The sequence below is a fragment of the Sardina pilchardus genome, chromosome 5 (genome assembly GCF_963854185.1).
Source record: "Sardina pilchardus chromosome 5, fSarPil1.1, whole genome shotgun sequence".
Lineage (NCBI taxonomy): Eukaryota > Metazoa > Chordata > Actinopteri > Clupeiformes > Clupeidae > Sardina > Sardina pilchardus.
The window spans coordinates 10,186,146-10,206,231 of NC_084998.1; the positions used below are offsets into that span (position 1 = coordinate 10,186,146).

The 20,086-nt window shown below is 39.7% G+C and overlaps 2 protein-coding genes and 1 long non-coding RNA gene across 3 annotated transcripts in view; all 3 read right to left on the reverse strand.

Moving 5' to 3' along the window:
- The window catches only part of LOC134080113 (asialoglycoprotein receptor 1-like), a 56,522-nt gene that overhangs the window by 19,408 nt on the left and 17,028 nt on the right, over positions 1-20,086 (reverse strand). The window lies entirely within an intron of this gene.
- Positions 8,282-10,942, reverse strand: LOC134079493 (homeobox protein slou-like). Its single transcript, XM_062535575.1, has 3 exons — positions 10,582-10,942; positions 10,009-10,131; positions 8,282-8,876 (listed from the first exon to the last, which is right to left on the reverse strand). The coding sequence occupies exons 1-3, from the start codon at positions 10,895-10,897 to the stop codon at positions 8,455-8,457; spliced, it is 861 nt and encodes a 286-aa protein (XP_062391559.1). The 5' UTR covers positions 10,898-10,942; the 3' UTR covers positions 8,282-8,454.
- Positions 13,824-16,912, reverse strand: LOC134079494 (uncharacterized). Its single transcript, XR_009939072.1, has 5 exons — positions 16,818-16,912; positions 16,397-16,498; positions 15,853-15,921; positions 15,107-15,556; positions 13,824-14,088 (listed from the first exon to the last, which is right to left on the reverse strand). It is a non-coding gene; the product is annotated as an uncharacterized LOC134079494 (long non-coding RNA).

Here is a 20,086-nt window from a genome sequence, read left to right on the forward strand (position 1 = left end):
AGTGAGTCAGGAGATGCGTGTGAATAAGGCTACAAGTAGCCTAATATAAGTTTCCGCTCGCGGATGTTATGCATGCAGGCTGAGCCTAGTTGTCAAGCCAACAAGGGGTCCGATTGTTGGAGTTTGTTGGAAAAGTGTCTACACTGCACGAACATTCTAAAACTTTACCGGACCGGACTCGACATGTCGAACTCGTTCGGACTCTGTCAGACAGTGACAAACAAACGCGGACTGACCGTCCACACTGACCAAACTGTTCGTGGTCATCCGTGTTTGTTGGCGTTTGTTGGCGTTTGTTCGAGCAGTGTGCAAGCTCCTGATGATGGAACACACATTTGAGCGCCAACAACGACTGTGAGTAGACTTTATATCCTTGACAGACGTGTCTTCTGAATGATGTAGGGGAGAGAGGGAAAGAGAAACACAGAGAGATTATTTGTTGTGTTTGCTGTGTTATGATGTTTCACATCAACCTCACAGAGCTTGGTAATGTGACCTTTGAGATATCTCTTTCCTGACCTGACCCAATACATCACAGACACACCAAACATCGTATGCACTTTACTTTTTAACTATTTTTAACAATGGCCATTTCAGGCTTTTATTTGCTGTTACACTTTGCTTTTGTTATTCAATTTTATTGTCATATGCAGAGTGATGTACGATGTACATCGTAAGATGTACGCTTACTGATGGAGACTGAGACGTCAGTTGAAGTGTTAGGGGAGAGCAGGGTCAATTGAAACACTTTTCAGTTTAACGTCTTTTTCAAAACAGGTGAAAGGGATACAAATAATGTTGTCATATGATCAACAACTCACATGTGTCCTCTCTTAGTTACCAGTGTAATTTCATATACACCTTGAGTGATCGCGTTGTTTTTTAACTTTGAACGTAAGTTGTCATTTGTTTCAATTGACCCACCCAGTCGGGTCAATTGAAACACATGTGCGGGACGAATGAAACAGCATATTGTAAACAGAAACCATTGACTTTACTCTAGTTTTTATGAAACATACCTAACAACATACTTCTGTACTTGTCATGGCTAAAATTTCACCTGATTCTTCAAAATATAAGTAGGTCAAAAAATGTATTTTTCCGTGTGCGTCAATGTCGAGATACGCGTTTCGATTAAACTCACATTTCTTCATTTTATACCATGCTGATGACTACATTTCCATCTAATTTACTTATTTCCCGTTGTAAGCCTTGATGAGGGATTCACAATTGATCTTCCTCTTTTATTTTGAAACATTTTATTTTTTTTGCATTGATAGTTCGGGACGATTGAAACAACTGTTTCAATCGTCCCGACAGTGCTAACTAACACTTAAACATATTTTGCTTCTAAACCTCAAAATGCTGACATTTAACACTTTCAGACATGTTTAAGTAATGATTCATCTCTCGTATGGTCATGTGATCATTGCATGAAACAATAAACACGAGTTGTGATCACAAAAAAATTACCGCACATAAGATTTTACTTGCCGGTGTCAAAAACAGGTTTGCGGGGATAACGTTGGAATTCGATGACGTCATGGCACGAGATTTCCCGTGGTTGGCAAGTCTTGTGTGTTGAACAAACTGACGACATATGACATTTCAGATGTGCATGGTTTTCGAGGAAATCGCTGTGTTACTTTCGTCCCGCGTTTCAATCGACCCGGCTCTCCCCTACTGTTAGTTTGGTTTATTTCCCAATAAATGTACAATTTAACAAATACTGAGCAGTGGGAGGTGGCCTGAAGATAAATAAACCCACATTAACTAATTAATTAATTAATTAAACAATCACTCAATCGCTCTATCACTCTCTCGATACAACACTATTAGGCTACCTCTCTTCAACTCTTATTAAACTTTACTGAACATCTTAGAACCGTTAATGTGTAACTGTGCAATATGTAAAGTACTGTGAATTATGAAATGTGCTATATAAATAAACCAGACTAAACTTGACTTGAAACATACCAGACTACCTGAGCACAAACCAATTAAGACTCATTCATTCTCACCTCTCCACCGTCGTGATCTCCCCTCCTCTAACTCCATGTTCTTATATTCCAAAGCACTTTCTTCCCCCATGACTGTAGATTTTTTGTGTCCTGCATCAACCGCCACTAAAGACATTGTCTTGTGCAAGGAAGAGTAGCCTATCTAGGGTCTTATAATTTAGGGAGATGGGTGGTGACGCAAATCAAATCTCACACATTTGACACTTTCAGTTCCCTTTCTCCACAACAGAATGGGAATTTAATTTGTGCTTTATGAGCAGCACCGGTTTACTATAAGACATTACATTGTACATTGAAAGGTTTCACTCCTGATAGGACACAATATTTGAAAAGTTCACATGTTCAACTGCAAGAGATCATGTAGGCCTATAGGCCTAGTCCACTGGTGGATGGTATGGTCCAGTGGTAGTCCACTGCTCAGCATTGGAAAATAAACCCTGTCAGAAGCTGTATAAGGGCATTGGGTGATACTGATAACTTTTTTTGTTGTCTGAGGTAAAGTTTGATTTGATTAGGCTATGTATGTGGATGTGTGTTCTTTAGATTGTTTTGTTTTTTGTTTATTTATAATGTTATGAAAAGTTGCTAATATCTCAGTAAAGTGCCTAATCAGGGCTGTCCAAACTGTCCAACCGATTTTTTTGCCCGCTCTTTCATTCCGTCTTAGCGTTTTATGGACTAAAAAACTAAAAAACATTTCACTATCTAGCCACCGTTTAACATTGTTTTAGATGGGGCGGTAGGGGGGCGCTATTGAGCGCCTGTCAGTGATATGTTGACGACAAGAGTGAGGAAGGCTGAGGAGAACCCCGGGAGGCCATAGTAGGATTCGTAATTTCGCACCCCGGGACGTAGTCTACCGCATGCAGGAATTAATGTCATGGTACGCACACTTATCTAACTTAGATCTATTTTATCGTTGTGTATGGCTTTAAATAGCGCTTGAGCTTTAACATTATCAAGCTGTAGGCTAATGTTAGCGTTTTGACAAGCACACCAATTTTGCTCACCTTGCCCATATGAAATAACTCTAGGTTTGCTGCCTCCTTTCTGTTTTCGTTCTTTATCAATTAACTATCTATCCATGATCCTTGAAGTCTCGGTTAGTGAATTAGTTTAACATTGTATGCTAATAACCAGCAACCACTGAAAGTAAAGCAAAACAACAAGTAGCCTAGCCTACAACTTTGGGTGTGCGCGCTGTTATTCACTCACCCGCTCTAACAAAAGGTGTGCGTGTGTGCGTCTTGTATCGGCGTTGTTGATTAGTTCAAAAGTTGATTTTGATAACGTGGGTTTTTTTACATAACATTGTGAAAAGACTACTGTCATGCAGTTAACGGGAGAATTAGTCCACTTATGTACACAGGGGAAATTCTCCCTCGTTAGTAGGTAGCCTGATATGGAGAGTGCGTCGGCTATCGCTGTAGTCTCACCTGCAGGCACGCCTGAAGCTAGCTAATCTGAATGGTCCAATTGTAATTTCTCAATAAAATCTATTTGTTTTAAATTTAATATCTGGATTATGTGTATTAATGCTGTACACATTGCATTTGCATTAATACAATTAGGCTAGTGCAAACAATCACAGTAAACTAAAGAGTATTTGCATTAGGCCTACAACACAGTGCAAAGACCATCACAGTAAAGAGTAGGCTGTATTTCTAGTAGCCTACAGTACGATAGTCTAGGCTACTTTTTATAGAATGTTAATTTTGCACAAATATGCAATACATTTCATTTTAATGGTTCACGACTTTTTAACATTTACTTTTGGCCCGCAACTCTCCACCCCGATTCATTTTTGGCCCTTGATGGGGAAGTATTTGGGCACCCCTGGCCTAAATTGATGATATGCAGTTGCAGATATCGCAGTTGACTCACAATAACATACTTTCACTTCTCAATTATCAAGATGGGGAAGGTCCTACAAAATGCCATAACAAACAGTCGTGTCCACTTGGATGAAAAGGGGATCAAAACAGAACTAACATTGTGAAATCGAATGGTCTATGAAATACTGAGTTCAACCAATATGTTGAAAACCTTCTCTCCTTTTTCCTGCAATGATTGCCATAACAATAGTGCGAGATTAATGTCATGAAAATAACTCAAATGACCTCAGTCTATGGGAGTGTTTGGCCATGTTCAAGAGCTTTGTCAAATGTAAAGCTCTGCCAACTAGAAGAGAAGAAAATTAACTAGATAAATGATAACAGGGGCGTTTCTAGACTTTAAGGACAACCTGGGCTTAGCCCCTAGTGTCAATGCGCGCGCGCAGCGCGCGCCGAATTTTTTTTTTAAGGGGACATTAATGCTAGAAGTAGCCTATACTCGACGCACCCGACCTGTCGCGCGACAATGTGACGTCAAAATGACGTAATTTCCTGTGTCGCAAGCCACATTTCAGCCGCGCGCCGACCTGTCGGACACCGAACATTTTTTATCAGCCGCGCGCGCCAACCTCGCACGACAACTAGGAAGAGATTGAAGCCAAGCTCACGGAGCCAGTGTCCTTATACAGTCATCAACCACATAAACCACATTCAGGCATTATCATATAGCCTATCCAACATCTTAAATAAGCCCATTCATTTTAAAAACGACTGTAGTCATGAAGTTTGAATAATAGTAAGTTTGAAAAGTGGGAAGTTAACTTGGCTAGGCTGCAGCGAGAGTTGCCGTTTGGATGACTGATTTGTTTACAGTCGTGAACTACGTTGGATAAGTTAACGAAGTTACCGAGTTGCAACAGGAGGATATTAGGGGGAAATGACTAGGACCGAGGCACATAAGTATTCCAGCAAAAGGTAAGGAAGAGATTTATTTTCAACCAAAGGATATCTGCTAGACCTAAAAAAAAAATATATCTTTCCATTTAGGGAGATTAGCCTACACAAGCTCATCTCATAAACGAGATGGTAGGCTAATCCTTCAGTTGTGCAAGCTAAGTCTGAAATATCAGCAAAGAAGCTAGTTGCTACTGCCATTAACGTCAATGGATACCGTGCCTCCGTTCAGGAGAATACTGCAAATTGTGTCGCGACTACCACGCGCAAGTATACATGGTTACAACGTTCCCCGTGACGTCAACATGTCGCACGACAAGTCGGGTGCGTGAACTGTACCGGGGCCTTAAGGGGTGCGCGAAATGAAGAAGGCAATGGAGGATCTACAGTAGCCTATTAAATTATAATGTTATAATCCTACATTGTATTTTTTACAAGGAACACAAGATAGCCTACTTATAGGAAGAGCACTATTGAGAGAAAAATTAGGCTTATCTGACTACAGCTGTTACAACTACCCATACGCTTATACTATCCAGAGACACACTACAGTGTACTACCAGTGGATGACAAGGAGTCTGAGTAGATATAGCATATTGTAGGTCTAAATCAAAACAAACAATTTTCCTTTTCGAAGTTGAACTTTTAAGCCTAGCCTACTCATCTGCTCCTCTCAGAATGTGTGTAGACAAACACATAGTCCTACCAACGATTCATATCAAGCATCTGCCATGGCTATATGACAAACAGGGGTCTGAATACAACCTCTGATATGAAAAATAAATTATTTTGAAGTGGGGGAAATGGGGAGGTATGAAAAAATGCAGAAATGTGATGTTATTTCAAAAAGGATTTCTCGTGATTACCGCTAATTATACAGATACATTCTATACGCCATTGGAATCAGTAGGATCTCCTGTTTATTTTGATATGCAGTTTGCCATAGGGCAGTAACGAAATCATGAGATATTTCACAGAGAAGAATTGGTATGGCGCAGAACTTCATGTGACATTCATTTTTGTATGTAACTGTAATTTTCAACGCTAAGTATCTCGCGAACCGCTCATCATAGAAACTAGTGGCTAGTGCCACTGTAAAGGTCAGGTTACGTAGTTTCATGTGATATGCCTGTTATTTCTATGCGAAAATATCTCGCAGCAATATGACCGAAAAGAATGTGTGCGGCCGCGGCTGCATGGTGCGTCTCTCGGAGAAGGCAGAGAGAGTCGGCCGGCGGCGCGATGGAAATAATCTTCTCGCGGCCCAGTACCCATAGATTGAGAAACAAACACTGGGCTAGCCCATGTAGAAACGTGTAGCCAGTGTTGTATTGTGATGCCAATCGATAGCTTGCTTAGCCTACTAGTGGTGCTCAACATTTAGCACCAGGCAAATGCTGGTTGATTTTTAAACTGGCTGATAGATTCAAGCATTAAAAATTTTACCCCGGGCTCGGCTCAAATTACCCCGGGCTGAAGCCCCGGTAAAATCGGCTGGTGACGCCACTGAATGATAATAAGAACTACTAGGCTACATCAGGTAGTAAAGTGTTCTCATCCGTTGCATTAAAATAAAGCAGATTTTTGATTGACCTTTTGTGAACTTTTCCACTCTCAACATTCTGACAAACATTCCGCTTTACCATGGTAATGGAAGATTACATCACACGTTGCCAAAACATATCCCTGACAACAGTGGGGTGAACCTTGATCAAAGAGTATAGAAGCACACTTTCTCAGAGGACGTTTAGCCCAGACAGTAGCCCCGTTTACATGTACGACTTTTTTCTATTCTGAATAAACTATTCCGAATGAAATGTTCTTGTCTTCTGTTTACATGGATCACATTCCATTCCGATAGGTGTTTTCATGCGCCGTAGAATTCCTAATCGGAATAGAATTTGTGGCCGTTTTTAACCGTAAAAAAGAAAAAATGGAGATCCAAAACATTATCGTTTTGTCTGTTCTACTTTTCGTGTACTTCCTTCTGTACAAACAAAACAATGCTGTAGTGTTGCTGGGGGCGATGCGGAGGAGAAGGCGACAGCGAGACGCCGATATCTATAATAGCGGACTGCAATTGACAAGCGTCATTGACCTTGTACCCGTACCTCCGCCAAAGTCCCGTGAATGCTGGATGAAGGTCCGCAGCAAAGTATGGTGGGAGAGAGTAGTCCTGCAAGAGTTCACTGACGCCGAGTGGAAAGTTAATTTCAGGCTATCGCGCCACTCATTTGCTAAGTTATGTGGATTGACAGAAAGTTTCATGGCTCCGGATGATGTCACCGTAAGGGAGGCAATACCTCTACAGATGCGGGTTGCCATAGTTTTGTATCGTCTTGGGAGCTGCGCGGAGTACCGACTTGTAGCCAATCAGTTTGGCGTACACAAGAGTTCTGTAAAAAAATTCGTGTACATGTTCTGTAAAGGCATGCTGAAGGGGCCGATTAAACTGCTTATAAAAATGCCGACCGAGGAGGAAGCAGAAGAAATTGCAAGACGATTTCAAGCGGCCCATGGCATTCCCCAAATAATGGGATTGATAGATGGCACCCACATCCCTGTCCTCCCTCCATCAAATGGGTACAGGGACTTTGTGAACAGAAAAGGCTGGCCATCCTATGTACTCCAGGCTGTTGTGGACGACAGATGTTGGTAAGTGAACTCCTAGTCTTGCTAAAAAAAAAAAACATAAGATATCAGTCTTTACATCTACAGAACCTGTAGCTCAAAACTGCACATCCAACATAAAAATGTTTTTTTTTTTTTAAGTTTTAGGAGCATAAGTTGCAAGATGCCAGGGAGTGCTCATGATGCTAATGTCTTGCGACAGTCAGACCTTTTCAAGAGGGCTCATCTGCTACCAAGGGTGAGTATCAATGTCAATTAGTTTCTTATTCTGTTTAAGTTTTGCAATTCACTAACATGGCTACTAGATCCACTTGAATTTCACCGTTTCTACTTCTTTAGGGAGTGAAGAACGTCGAAGGAGAGGAGATTCCCCTCCAAATCGTTGGGGACCCTGCATACCCCCTCCTTAATTGGCTTATGAAAGGTTATATAAACTCACCAAATTTAACTCCAGAGCAGGAGTCTTTCAATGTATATTTAAGTTCAGTCCGAGTGGGTGTAGAGATGTCTTTTGGCATCTTGAAGTCCAGATGGAGAGTGTTGCTAAAAAGAAGTGACTTCCACTATAAATTTGCACCCCTCATGATAGCCACCTGCTGTGCCCTCCATAATTTCTGCCAAATTGAAAATGATTTCCCAAGTACAAATTGGATGGAAGAACCAAATTCTGCAAATAACCCACAGCCTAATCGACCACACAACTGCCATGATGGTACATTGGATACAAGCGCAAGAGAGGCCCTGACCAGATACATGGCTGCCCATTTCCCACTGCGCACTGGGCATTACCATTAAGAACACCAGCAAGCATATCTCATGAAATGTTAATGTTTAATGGTAATAGCAAATAGCTTATTAAATTATAATTATTATTTCACAAAACATGTGTCAGTTTCTATCCTTTTTCATAGAATTGCATAACATGCTGTGGTTTCTGCAAAAGCATTGGGAGAAAATAATAAACAATAAATAGGCAATAAATAAGTTTACAATAAATAATTATGAATTTATGGTTAATTGTCCACATCCAGGTCATGTAGCACAAAGTCAGGCGTTTGTGCCCGCAGGTATGCATTTTGAGGGGTGGCTGTGGGGAGAGGTGGGTGTGGGTGGGGCATCATTGGGTATGGATATAGGTGGGGATGAGGGTGAGGATGAGGGTGGGGATGATGGTGGGGATGTGTGGCTCCCTGGGCAGGGTGGGACAGCATTCCCCTCAACCCTTCAAAGAGGTGGGTGAGAAGTCTTTCATTGGACCTGGTGTTCTCCTCCATAAACGACATAAACATCCTTTCCTCGTGCTCCCTTGCGTTTTGTTGTTGCACCTCCACCTTCTCAAGATGACTCTTCTGCATAGCCTCTAAAAATTCCCGTTGTTCAGCAGACCAATTTTGCAGGGCTCTTTGGTAGCCAGAAGCCGTCTTTGGTTTTGCTCCTGTGACAAAAGAGCAGATACTGTATGAGAGCATATAAAAGTGTTTTCCTCCACCCCATTAAAGCACTGTACTGGGAGAATGTGAGGCTACTCTGCTTTATTTAAATGTATTATCTGGAGTGAATTAACCCATAGCCCTGTTGTTTCACATTGGCAAGTGGTATCGGTTGGTATGAGAATGACAAAATGTCATCATGTAGACTAGGGTTGTCAAACTCATTTTTATCAATGGGCCGTAGCATTAGGCTTTCCTCAGAGAGCTGCCTCGTCTATATGCCTGACCACAAGCAGTCGGGTAACAAAAATGTTCTTGTGTTTCTGTACATAACAATACTAACATGTCTGTGTTCTCATATTAATTTGTTGAGTCGGTTGAGTTCAATAGTGGCATGGCATGCACGTGGAACTGCAAATAGGCGATTGTCACGCAAACATAATAAGAAAAATGCAGACCACATAACTACCATTCCTTTCAAGGTTTTGTATCAGGCCGCATGACATGATGTGAAGGGCCTTATGTTTGACACCCCTGGTATAGACCAAATAGCGAATTAGCAGCCAGCACTAACTGGTGAGGACATGAGAATTTCCTTTCCATATATCCACATCTGTTAGTGTCAGCTGGCAGCTTGATACCCATCAACAACACCTGGTAGCCTCAAAGAACAGGGACATGGGCTAATGTCCCTGTTCTTAGTTTCCCTTAACAGTATTGTTAGAATTGTTTGTCCAAACAGCCCAAAACTTGACACTGGACTCCCTCATTAGTTATGTGTGGAACACATACACAGTGAATGTGATAGATTGGTCCGCACACTGGGTATAAGCTCCAAAATACACTTCATTTTAATACATGAAGGCAACGTTTTGATCCTCCAGTGGGATGTTCCTCATCAGGCCTGAGGAAGATCCCACTGGAGGTTCAAAACGTTGCCTTCATGTATTAAAATAAAGTGTATTTTGGAGCTTATACCCAGTGTGCGGACCAATCTATCACATTGTCTACCACTTTTGTCAGGCACCTGGATTATTGTTTCTGTGGATGTGCGCACCTCAACCAAACACATATACAGTGACACAGGCACAGACAGATAGATAGATAGATAGATAGATAGAGAGAGATGCAACTTGCTTTTTTTTGCAGTGCCTGAAAGGCTGTGATCAATAGAGTTCTCTTCTTCAATGCTGCTCTCCAAGTTGTCCACAGAGTTCTCTTGTCCATCCAGCTCTTCATCAGCGCTGCTGAGCTCCTTATCTGAGGGAAAAGATCTTGGTCACAACTCACAACCATAACATAAAACAACCCACTAGACTAGTCGAGAGGCTGGTGATGGCAGTTGCTATTAGCTAGCCTGCTAGTCCATTTCCCAGTATCCCGCAACCCCAAGGGCCAGTACCAATGTTTTTTCTATAAGTGTATCTGCTACTACTTAATTACATAATTGCTTATGTTGCATAGTACAGACATTTCATCATTTTCAATGGCCTGTTTTTAGTCCGACACTAATCTGCAGTAGCCTAGCTTACACACAATAACCTATCCACTATGTAGCTAATTGCAGTTGTCCTGTGTGAACAGTAGCAGCTAGCTGCTAGCTAGAAGCAGGTGGGCTATACACAACACAACAACAACATAACACGATATCTTACCAGATAATTCGACATTAACCAACACAACACAACACAACACAACACGATATCTTACCAGATAATTCGACATTAACCTCCTCCTCGTCTTCTTCCATCCCCACATCGACCCCCTCAACATTGGAGAGCGGACGTCCTCCCAGCAGATCTGCCATCGCCTCAAAGAAAACAAACTTTGCCGGAGAAGCTCCCGACCGACTGGTGTCACCCTTCGCCTTATAGTAATTTGCTTTCAGGGACTTCCATCGATTCTGAATTTGACTGACGGACCTGACAATGTTCAATTCTTTCAAAGTCTCATTGACTTTTTTGAACAGCTCGTCGTTTTTGAATTTTCTTCCATCAAGTCTGTCAATTATCTTGTGCTGTTTCATAACGCTTATCAAAACTCTCGTCTCCCTGTCCGACCAATTTCTTGATGCCATCTTTTACTGTGTCTGTAACTCCGTAACTCTCGCGACTCTTAACTTGACGTTAAATGTGTGTCAGGTGCGTCTCAACATGCCTCCTCGATCCTCGAAGAGCGTTCCCACTGATCTATAATAACACTGGATAGACTATCCCATTGTTTTCGCCCCATCATTCTTTATGTAGATCAGTGAGGATCGAGGCCCGAGGAACCAGGGAGGAAAGCCCAATGAGAGGCATCCCTAATGTATCTTTCTTGACTTCACGCTTGCGCAGAACTGTTTGTCTCAGAAAACTTTTGTCAAAGATAGTTGTCAAAGTTAGTTGTCCGTAGTGTTAGCAAAACGTTGTGGGTGATCACACTGTGATCATGACAGCGACAGTAGCCTAAATAGCAATCAGAGACTTTATTTCCACGAAATAGAGTCTTGTTCATGTTGAAAAGATGAGCAATGAGCATGCGCGAAACAAGTTCAATCCGATCGGGTGTATACATGATAGTTTATTCGGAATAGGAACGGAATAAACCACCTCTTTCATTCCGATCAGAATTTTATTCCGATCAGGAATTCTGTTCGGAACAGGGTGTTTATATGGGTCATTTCTATTCCGATTAGGCATTTATTCCGTTTCTAATCGGAATAGAAGTGTCCATGTAAACGGGGCTAGTCATGAAAAAAGAAGATGTAAAGACAGCCATTATGAACTATCTTATCTTAGATGAACTAACTGAACAAGGCGTCCACTTCTGCATTATTTCATGGAGTGCTGAAATGTATACTATTTTGACCATTTCTGAACTGTGAAACTCAGCAAATATGCTTTGTAGTTGTGAATTTATTGTAGTGTCATCATAACTGTTCCACTTCTGTGTATTGTTAAAAATCTGTGCAAAAGTGCAAAATTTGGGCTACAGCACAAATATGTCCATCCGTAGATGAAATAATAAGCAAGTCTAACCTCTTACACTAGATTGATGCATTTAAACATTAAATTATACAACAATTGCTGACAGGGAGCGTGCTCCCAGACCCCCCCTAGGGGGACTTGTGCCACGGTGCAGTTAGGTCTAGTGATGGCCCTGGTACAAATCATATGGGAGCTGTTTTGACTGGATGTGAAAGTAGCCACAGAGGTGACCAAGATACTAGAAATTCTTGTCCAAAAATCTTGTTTTTCCTTTGTTCCGACACTGGATATTAGGGTTCCCCCACCTGCCAAATCCCACTTTAGCCATTAATACTGCACCTAAAAGTTGATGGGATGTTATGATTTGTTGTGGGCCTCTGAGCGTTCCTTACTTCACAAGCTGAGATAAAAAGATGCAGTGTCGGACATTTTCACTTCCCTGTTTCCAAACATCAATTTTTTTTGTAAATTCCTAGATGATTCTGGGAAGTTCATTTCTGCATTATGTGCCCTGTGTAGACAAACGTCACCCAGTCAGAGTTGATATTTCAACTTTATACACCAATGGAAAGTCATTGTGTAGACAAGCACAGTCAAATGCCAAACATGAACTTTCAACTTTCAGATGGGAGTGGAGACAGGTGCTCTAGCAAGAAAGCTAAAACTGGTCATTCTCATGCTCCCCAGATTCATACCACACATAATGGGAACATTATAAAAGATATGCTCCTGCGGCCCTATGTCCTTGTTGTACTATGTTTACCAGCTTTGCACTACACACATTATGGAATGTAAAAAAGCGAAACTTGAACATGGCATTCACCAGTGGTAATGGACATTTTTAAAAAATGTATTTGCAATAATAGCTTTGTTTATTGTGTAGGAACTACACAACATATACATCCACATATGGATTTTCCTTCGGGAGGAGCTAAAGGGAAAGTAGTATCCCTATCTAGTATCCTATAGTGCACCCACCCTGCCACACCCACTGAATGCAAATTGAGCACACAGAGGGACGCCCATACCACATTTGGGTCTGGAGTTCAACCCAAATAATTTCCAAACATCCATCCCCACCTCATCTCTCTTTCCCATTCCCTTCACAGTCCTGTCGCATTAAAGGCATACAATCCCCTGAAAAATATTTGTAAAAAAAAAAAAAAAAAGAACACTCAGAAAGAAAGATCAACATGAGTGGGGAAATTCAGAGAGGCATATATTAACCCTGCTACACATGCATAGGGAAGAGGAGGATCTGTGTCCTCTTATCTAACTCCAAAGAAGCTAATTTCCCAAGATGTTGGCGTGTTCCCCTTAATAGACATCACACGTGTAGTTGATTAAATATTGGGAACTGCACTCCAGGATATTTTCCTCTCATTTCTACCCTTAATGTTATGAAATGTTGGATTTTGACATCTTCCCATCAAAGACCAGTCTACTTGTATATGGAACTGACTGGGTAAGTTACTGTTCACTATTTTAGTCTGTCCGCTTTGGTATGTTCAATTGCCAGTTACGTAAAATAAGTTATGAAGTAACAAATACAGACAGCAATGTGTTGATTAAATCATGAGAGCTGTACTCCATTAATTCTCATTTCTACCCTTAAGATTTTGTTGGATTTTGACATCGTCCCCTCAAAGACCAGACTACTTGTGTAGAAATGACAAGGTACTGTAAGTAACTGTTTACTGTTTATGTTAAATTCCAATCTCTGTAAAAGAAGTCATGAATTAAGTTTTAGTAGCATGATGTTTACAGTGAACTCCCAACAGCAAACAGCCACACAGTGTTGCCAACATTGTATTGCTCATATGACAGTGGCATGCTTAATTGGAAAGAGTGGGGCCTGTCCAATCAAAAATGGCCAGTGCTGAATTCTCCTTTTTACTGCAAAATTAACATTCCTAACAGTGATACAAAGATATGTCTTTGTATGTAAGTGATTAACAGTGATACAAAGATATTTCAAAACTTTCAATATACAGTATTTTTTAAAATCTATTTAGTGTCAAATGTTACAGATGAATTCAGATGAAAGTATGTCTTCAGTAATGGTATAGATCTGATCATCTGACTATATGGTGGTCAAGAAATTGAGGCAGCTTTTTTACAGACATAATTATACTTCTTAGCACAGTGGCCATCATTTAGCTTTCCAGTCCATGTCAGATATGCACAGTCCTCTGTTCCTCCCAAAGTATGGCCAGTCCAGTTATCGGGCTGGTTCTCCCTCCATGTACTACAACCAGAGAGTGAAGAAGAGTCAACAATCAAAATAGTATCTCATAGATCACGTTTGTACTATAAAACTATTGTTAGATAAGCTTCCAGCAAATACAGTAGACGTCTATTGCTGAACACATCCTGTGTTTCTTGGCGACCCATCAATAAAAGGAGTATTATTTGACATGAACCCTCAACTTTTCTATAAATCATCTCATGTAAATAATTAAATAAGTGTTCACAGAGTTCATGAAGTCTTTTATGTCAGTGCCTACAGATAAAAGAGATTTCAAACTCTTACAGCTTAATTCTCCCATTTTGTGTGCAGATCTTTTAACCCCAGTAGTTTACACACCAGGGCTTTGGAGAATCCATCGCGTTTGATGCTATTGTATATTTTCCCTTTGCTTTGCTCATTTCGTGCCTAACAACACCCCTCAGCTGTGCTATATTCACGATATAGAACGGCCTCGAGGGGCTTATTGCTTAAATATTAACTTACGCCAGCTTTTATGTTCTGATGCTCTATGGCGTTCAAAAACTATTGTGACGTCACCTATCTACCTATCTATTAGTCTATAGCTATTTCAGTACTGTTTACATGGACAGCAGCTATTAATACTTAGTCATGAGCACATTTTCATACGTGTTGATTGGGAAACATATGGAAGTACAAAGGTGCCACAATTTCAGAAAACACAAGTAAAAATGTATTCATATTCATATTCATAGAATCATAGAGAACAGTCAAGATTAAATCTTAAGTAGAAATTTGACCTATAGGCTTTTTTTTATGCATCTTGCGGCAGACTTGTGGTTTGCTGGCTATCCATGTGTGGTTCTCTCTGTTTGACTGACTAGCACACTCTACTGGCGATTAGATAGTATCAGCTTTTTTATATGTAGTGGAAACCACTGGTTATTTTACTGGGGGTTTTTTTCAGCAGGGGGACTATAAACCTTTGTTGGACTTTTAATTTGGCAAAAGATTTGTTTGTATGTGTATTGGACTGACGACAATGTGTGTTCCTTACCTTTGGTCCATAACATAAGGTGTTTCATCTACCCATCTCCATGTGCCTGTCTTTTCATCCGTGAGGCCAACCCAGTAATCCCTCGGCATGGTGGTTTTGGTCACATAGGACTGCAAAGGAGAAAAATGACTGTTACACCTTTACATTCTTCTAAAATATACATAATATAGAATGATAGCTCATTTTAAGAGGTTTTGATGAAATTATCCTTGAAAATAGTTTGGTACCAGATCCTAATACTGTACAACTGAATCTGCTATGCATTTACATGATTCTGAAATGTAGTCCAACAAACCCATTCTTTGCGCTTTGTCACAATAAGCAGAGAGGCTCCTTGTGATTTACAGTAATCTCTAGCATCATGCCATGACAGCGCATCATCAACGGAAAAGAAGTAGCAATTGGCTGAATAGAAATCCCAGTCCTCTGGGCATTTTGATTTAGGATCATCTGTATGGATAGTGAAGGAGAGAGAGAGAGAGAGAGAGAGATTGTAATTGATTAATTGTAAGATAGCAATACAAAAACAAAACAAATCAAAATTTGTCCAAATAAATTAATATCAAATGTTTAATGGTAGACTAAGTCAGTGCTTTGACAGCTGAATGATTGACCACTTCAATGATGAATGAATATGAGACACTTGCTGGTCTTTAGCCAAGCAGGCTATACCTCAGAGTGAGTGGGCAGTAGCCCTGTTTGCTAGCGTAATGTGAGATTAGAGTGCATGAAGTGTGTAGGCCTACCTTTAATCATTTTTCTGATGCTGCTCAGTATCTCATTGGTCAAGTTGTTCAAAGCTGTAAGTTTTTCATCTAAAGGACAAACATGCTATTACATTATTTCAATGTAATTCTTTGTATACGTTTTCATTGCACATTCATTTGTGCGGTGGGTTGCGTGCTTGTTTTAGCATTAAGCAAAAACATAAAAAACTATTTTCACAAAACTTGGTGTAGCATTCCCTTATGAAGAACCTGTACACGTTTGTGACCAGATGTGTATCGCGGGCTGGACCCACAATTTTGTTGTTGTTTGATTTTCTAGATTAGAACATACAGCAATTGGCCTGGAGGTTCACGCTCTCCAAGTGTCCTTCAAGTAGAAAGTGATTTAAAGTAATCTGATGCAATGTAAGCAGTTAGATGCAGTTAGACTAAGTATTGTATCAGCAATTATTGCATTTTTTAGCATTTGCCTCAATTACAACGTTCAGTATTACATGTAGCGAAACATGTTTGTACCTGTTAAAGTCAGTGTAGTATAGACTTGTGGAAAGTGCAGACAAACCTCCTGATGTTTCCTGAAGTTTTGAGGGGATGGAGTATAAGAAGGAGCTGATGTTGTCTTCTTTAGCCTTCAGCTCATTCAGTGTGGATTCCTGATGCTTTACTAACGGAAAGAGAGGAGTCCGTTTACATACATGAACCTCTCAGCTCACAACAAAAGATTACAGTAATTGGAATGACAGTTAAATAACTCAGGCCATCGTGACCCCATAGTACTGACGTATGTATTAGTGTTCAAGAGTATTTACTATGATGTAAAAGAATAGTAGAAACCAGCTAGTCCTGCTTCATTCAGACTACATTCATACAGAATAATTTTTTTTTTTTTTATTCAGTTTGTGTATATCTTAAGAAAGGGATATCATTATGCCAGCTTCAGAATATAGCAATGTGATATTATTCAAAACAATCAGCAACCAAACCTGTTTCGTGAAAATCAGTTGAATGGGCATTTAGAGAATGGGATACATCAACAATATCTAGACTGATTTGAGCTATCTTGCTGTCCAGTTTTGCTATTGAAAACAGAAAGTACATAGATATTTTCTATTATACAGTAGTTAGCATAAACAGTATTTAATAAAGTGTTTTTGTATGGAATTTCATTTTATCATGGTTCATTAGAGATAGCCCCCAAAATATATACGACATGATAGGACAAACCTGTGTCGGTAACATTAGATGGCTGTGTGTTTAAAGAAGAGGCCTTGAGGGATTGACTTAGATCAGTGACTGAATGACCCAGCTCAGTCAATCTTTTGTTCTGCTGGTCAGCTGAAAACAATGAGAGACTTGCATGAATGTAAAGTTTACCATGAAGTTCGTACGGTAAGGTTGATATTTAATTTATCGTCACATACACTGTGTCGATGGACAAGGTCATGTCTTCTTGGCTGTCTGGGCTTAGATAAATATAAAGTCTGTGAGCGAACGACTCACCTGTCTTATGTTGTTCAGATGAGAGTGAGCGAACGACTCACCTGTCTTATGTTGTTCAGATGAGAGTGAGGTTATAGAGGCTTGCAGATTAGTCAGGGAACTCTTCACCTCAGTCAACTCTTTAAGTGCAGTTTCCTGACTATGAGGAGCTGCAAAACAGTAAACACCCCAAACATGTTTTTGTTTTATACTGTTGATGCTACCCCCATGATGTTTCTACTTTAGATCTTCGTTGTGTTTCATTCAGCCGACACTTAGAGACTGTTTCCTAAACATGAATTAAGTCTAGTCCTAGATTTAATAGCAGGGGCGCTGCTAGAAAATGTTGGCCCTATGACCAACAATAATTCTGGGCCCCCCGATAATGTATAGTATTGAGAGTAGTGGATGGAATCAAGAAAAGGTATCACAGACTTTGATGTCATTTACTGTAATTGTCATTATTTGGTCATGATTCAATGTAATCACAGTTCTCTGATTATTTACAATTATGCAACAGATTGGAATTTTGTTTTCAGGTTTTTAGTAGCACAAGCATTTAACTTGTTTTGTATGACGGAGGATTAGGGCCGCAATAAAAGAAAAAAATATCATAAACTTTGAGAATAAAGTCATAATATTTTGAGAATAAAGTCATAAATTATGAGAATAAAGTCGTTAATTACGAGAATAAAGTCATAATATTTTGAGAATAAAGTCATAATATTTTCGAGAATAAAGTTGTAAATTATAAGAAAAAAGTAATAATATTGCGAGAATAAAGTAGGTCCTAAAAAACGGAAGTAGGCTATTGGGACGAGGAGAAAAGGTGAACAGGTAGGGTCACAAAACGTTTATTAAACTTCTTCTACTCAGTAACGTTTGTTAGCATATGTTGTTTAAGAGGTCGGGGTACTTCAGTTTTTAAGGACCTACTATATTCTCTAAATATTATGACTTTATTCTCGTAATTAGCAACTTTATTCTCATTCTATTCTATTTTCATTCAATTGTGTATGCATTGAAAGGGGAAATTGAACCTTTTTGTTGTAATTTGTATGCCAGTGAATTCAAAGATGAAGCCATGTTGTCAGCCTTTGACTCCAGCTCTTTCAACATCTCGTCCTGTTGATTAACTGTAGAGAAAAAAACACATACACACAGATGATCTGTTAATAGGAGTCATGACATGCAGAACTAGTACATTATAGAATTATTTAGAAATATTTAAAAACAAATTCTAAATTACATTTCATTTATTAGCTGGCTCTAAGGCTGAATGTGTGTTGAATGCCATGTACCAGTACCTAAATAAGTATGGTAACAGTAATTGAAAATAACTTACATTTAATTGGCACCATGACCACAAGAATCAGAAACAATATTATGGTCACACTTATTATAAAGAACAGTTGCAAGCACCGATGGCCTATGCAGGAAATCACAGGATTCAAAGTTGTACTGCCTGAAGCAGAGAGAGAGAGAGAGAGAGAGAGAGAGAATCCATGCAATAAGAGTGTTGTGCCATAAACACCTTTGGCACACCTGTTGGCTTTAGAATTTTTTTCATTGTTTTTTTTTCTTGTTAGTGAAGTGAGGTATACACAATATTTAAACAAATTGGTAGATTAATACATAGCACTGTTAAAGTTAAATGACATTCACAGACATGATGCTGCCCACCTCACCTTTCCACCATTTCAAACGCCCATTCTCCTCATCCATGTTGCTGTATAGTACAGTTGTATCGAGGCTGGACTGCAAGTTTGCCATGATCGTTCACTGCAATACAATGAAGCGTGATGGGAATTTTCACTTGATTGGAGAGACGTAAGCTGTATTTAAAGGGAATTTTCCTCATACCCTCAGTTCCTCTTTTCCAAGACCTTGAAAACATGCTTGCAATGCAAACGGTTTACAAGTCACATAAAATTGTCCAGCATCGTCAGCACATTAGCACCAGCCATTATATATATATATATATATATATATATATATTTGTTAAATACAAAGTGAATATCAACCTGCTTACATAAATCAACGCCAGGTGAAACCCAGGTGGTGGTCAGGGCTGAGGCTTGTTGAATGGGTGCTAAGTACACCACAACACTCCAAATTGCTACTTGCCATGCAATTTATTTAGCTGCCATTAAAGAATACAAGGCTCAAGCAACACAGTCTTCGCATGAATGCTTGATTAAGGATAATGCCAACTGCAGGGTTCCCACGACCATTGAAAACTTTGAAAAGTCATGGAAAGTATACAGTTGAGGCCAACATAATACAGGAATTAAGGAACATTTTCCTAAAATTCTTCCCAATGTTTGCAAAATTGATAAATCTTGATATACTCAAACATTCACCAGTGCTATTTAGTAACCTTCTGATACATCTTTGGATATAAAATGTATTTTTAGGCAAGCTTTATATCAAATAAAGTAAAACATGGGGTGGTCAAAAATATTAGCCCCCTTGACGGGGTTGTCAATAATATTACCCCATGTGATTTTTTGCTTTCAAAACACACCTAATTAACCAATCAGCTTTCAAAACACACCTAACAATCAGCTTTCAAACCACACCTGTGCACACCAGTTGGCTTCATAATACCTGAGAATTCAGCATAAAAGGACTCCTAAGAACAGGACACTTGAACACATTATAGGGACTACTTTTACTCATTATGCCAAAGACAAAAGAAGTCAGTTTTGGAGGCTCATGATAAGGGGAAGGCTATACTGCATTTTCAAGCATTTCACGTCTACTGCTGTAC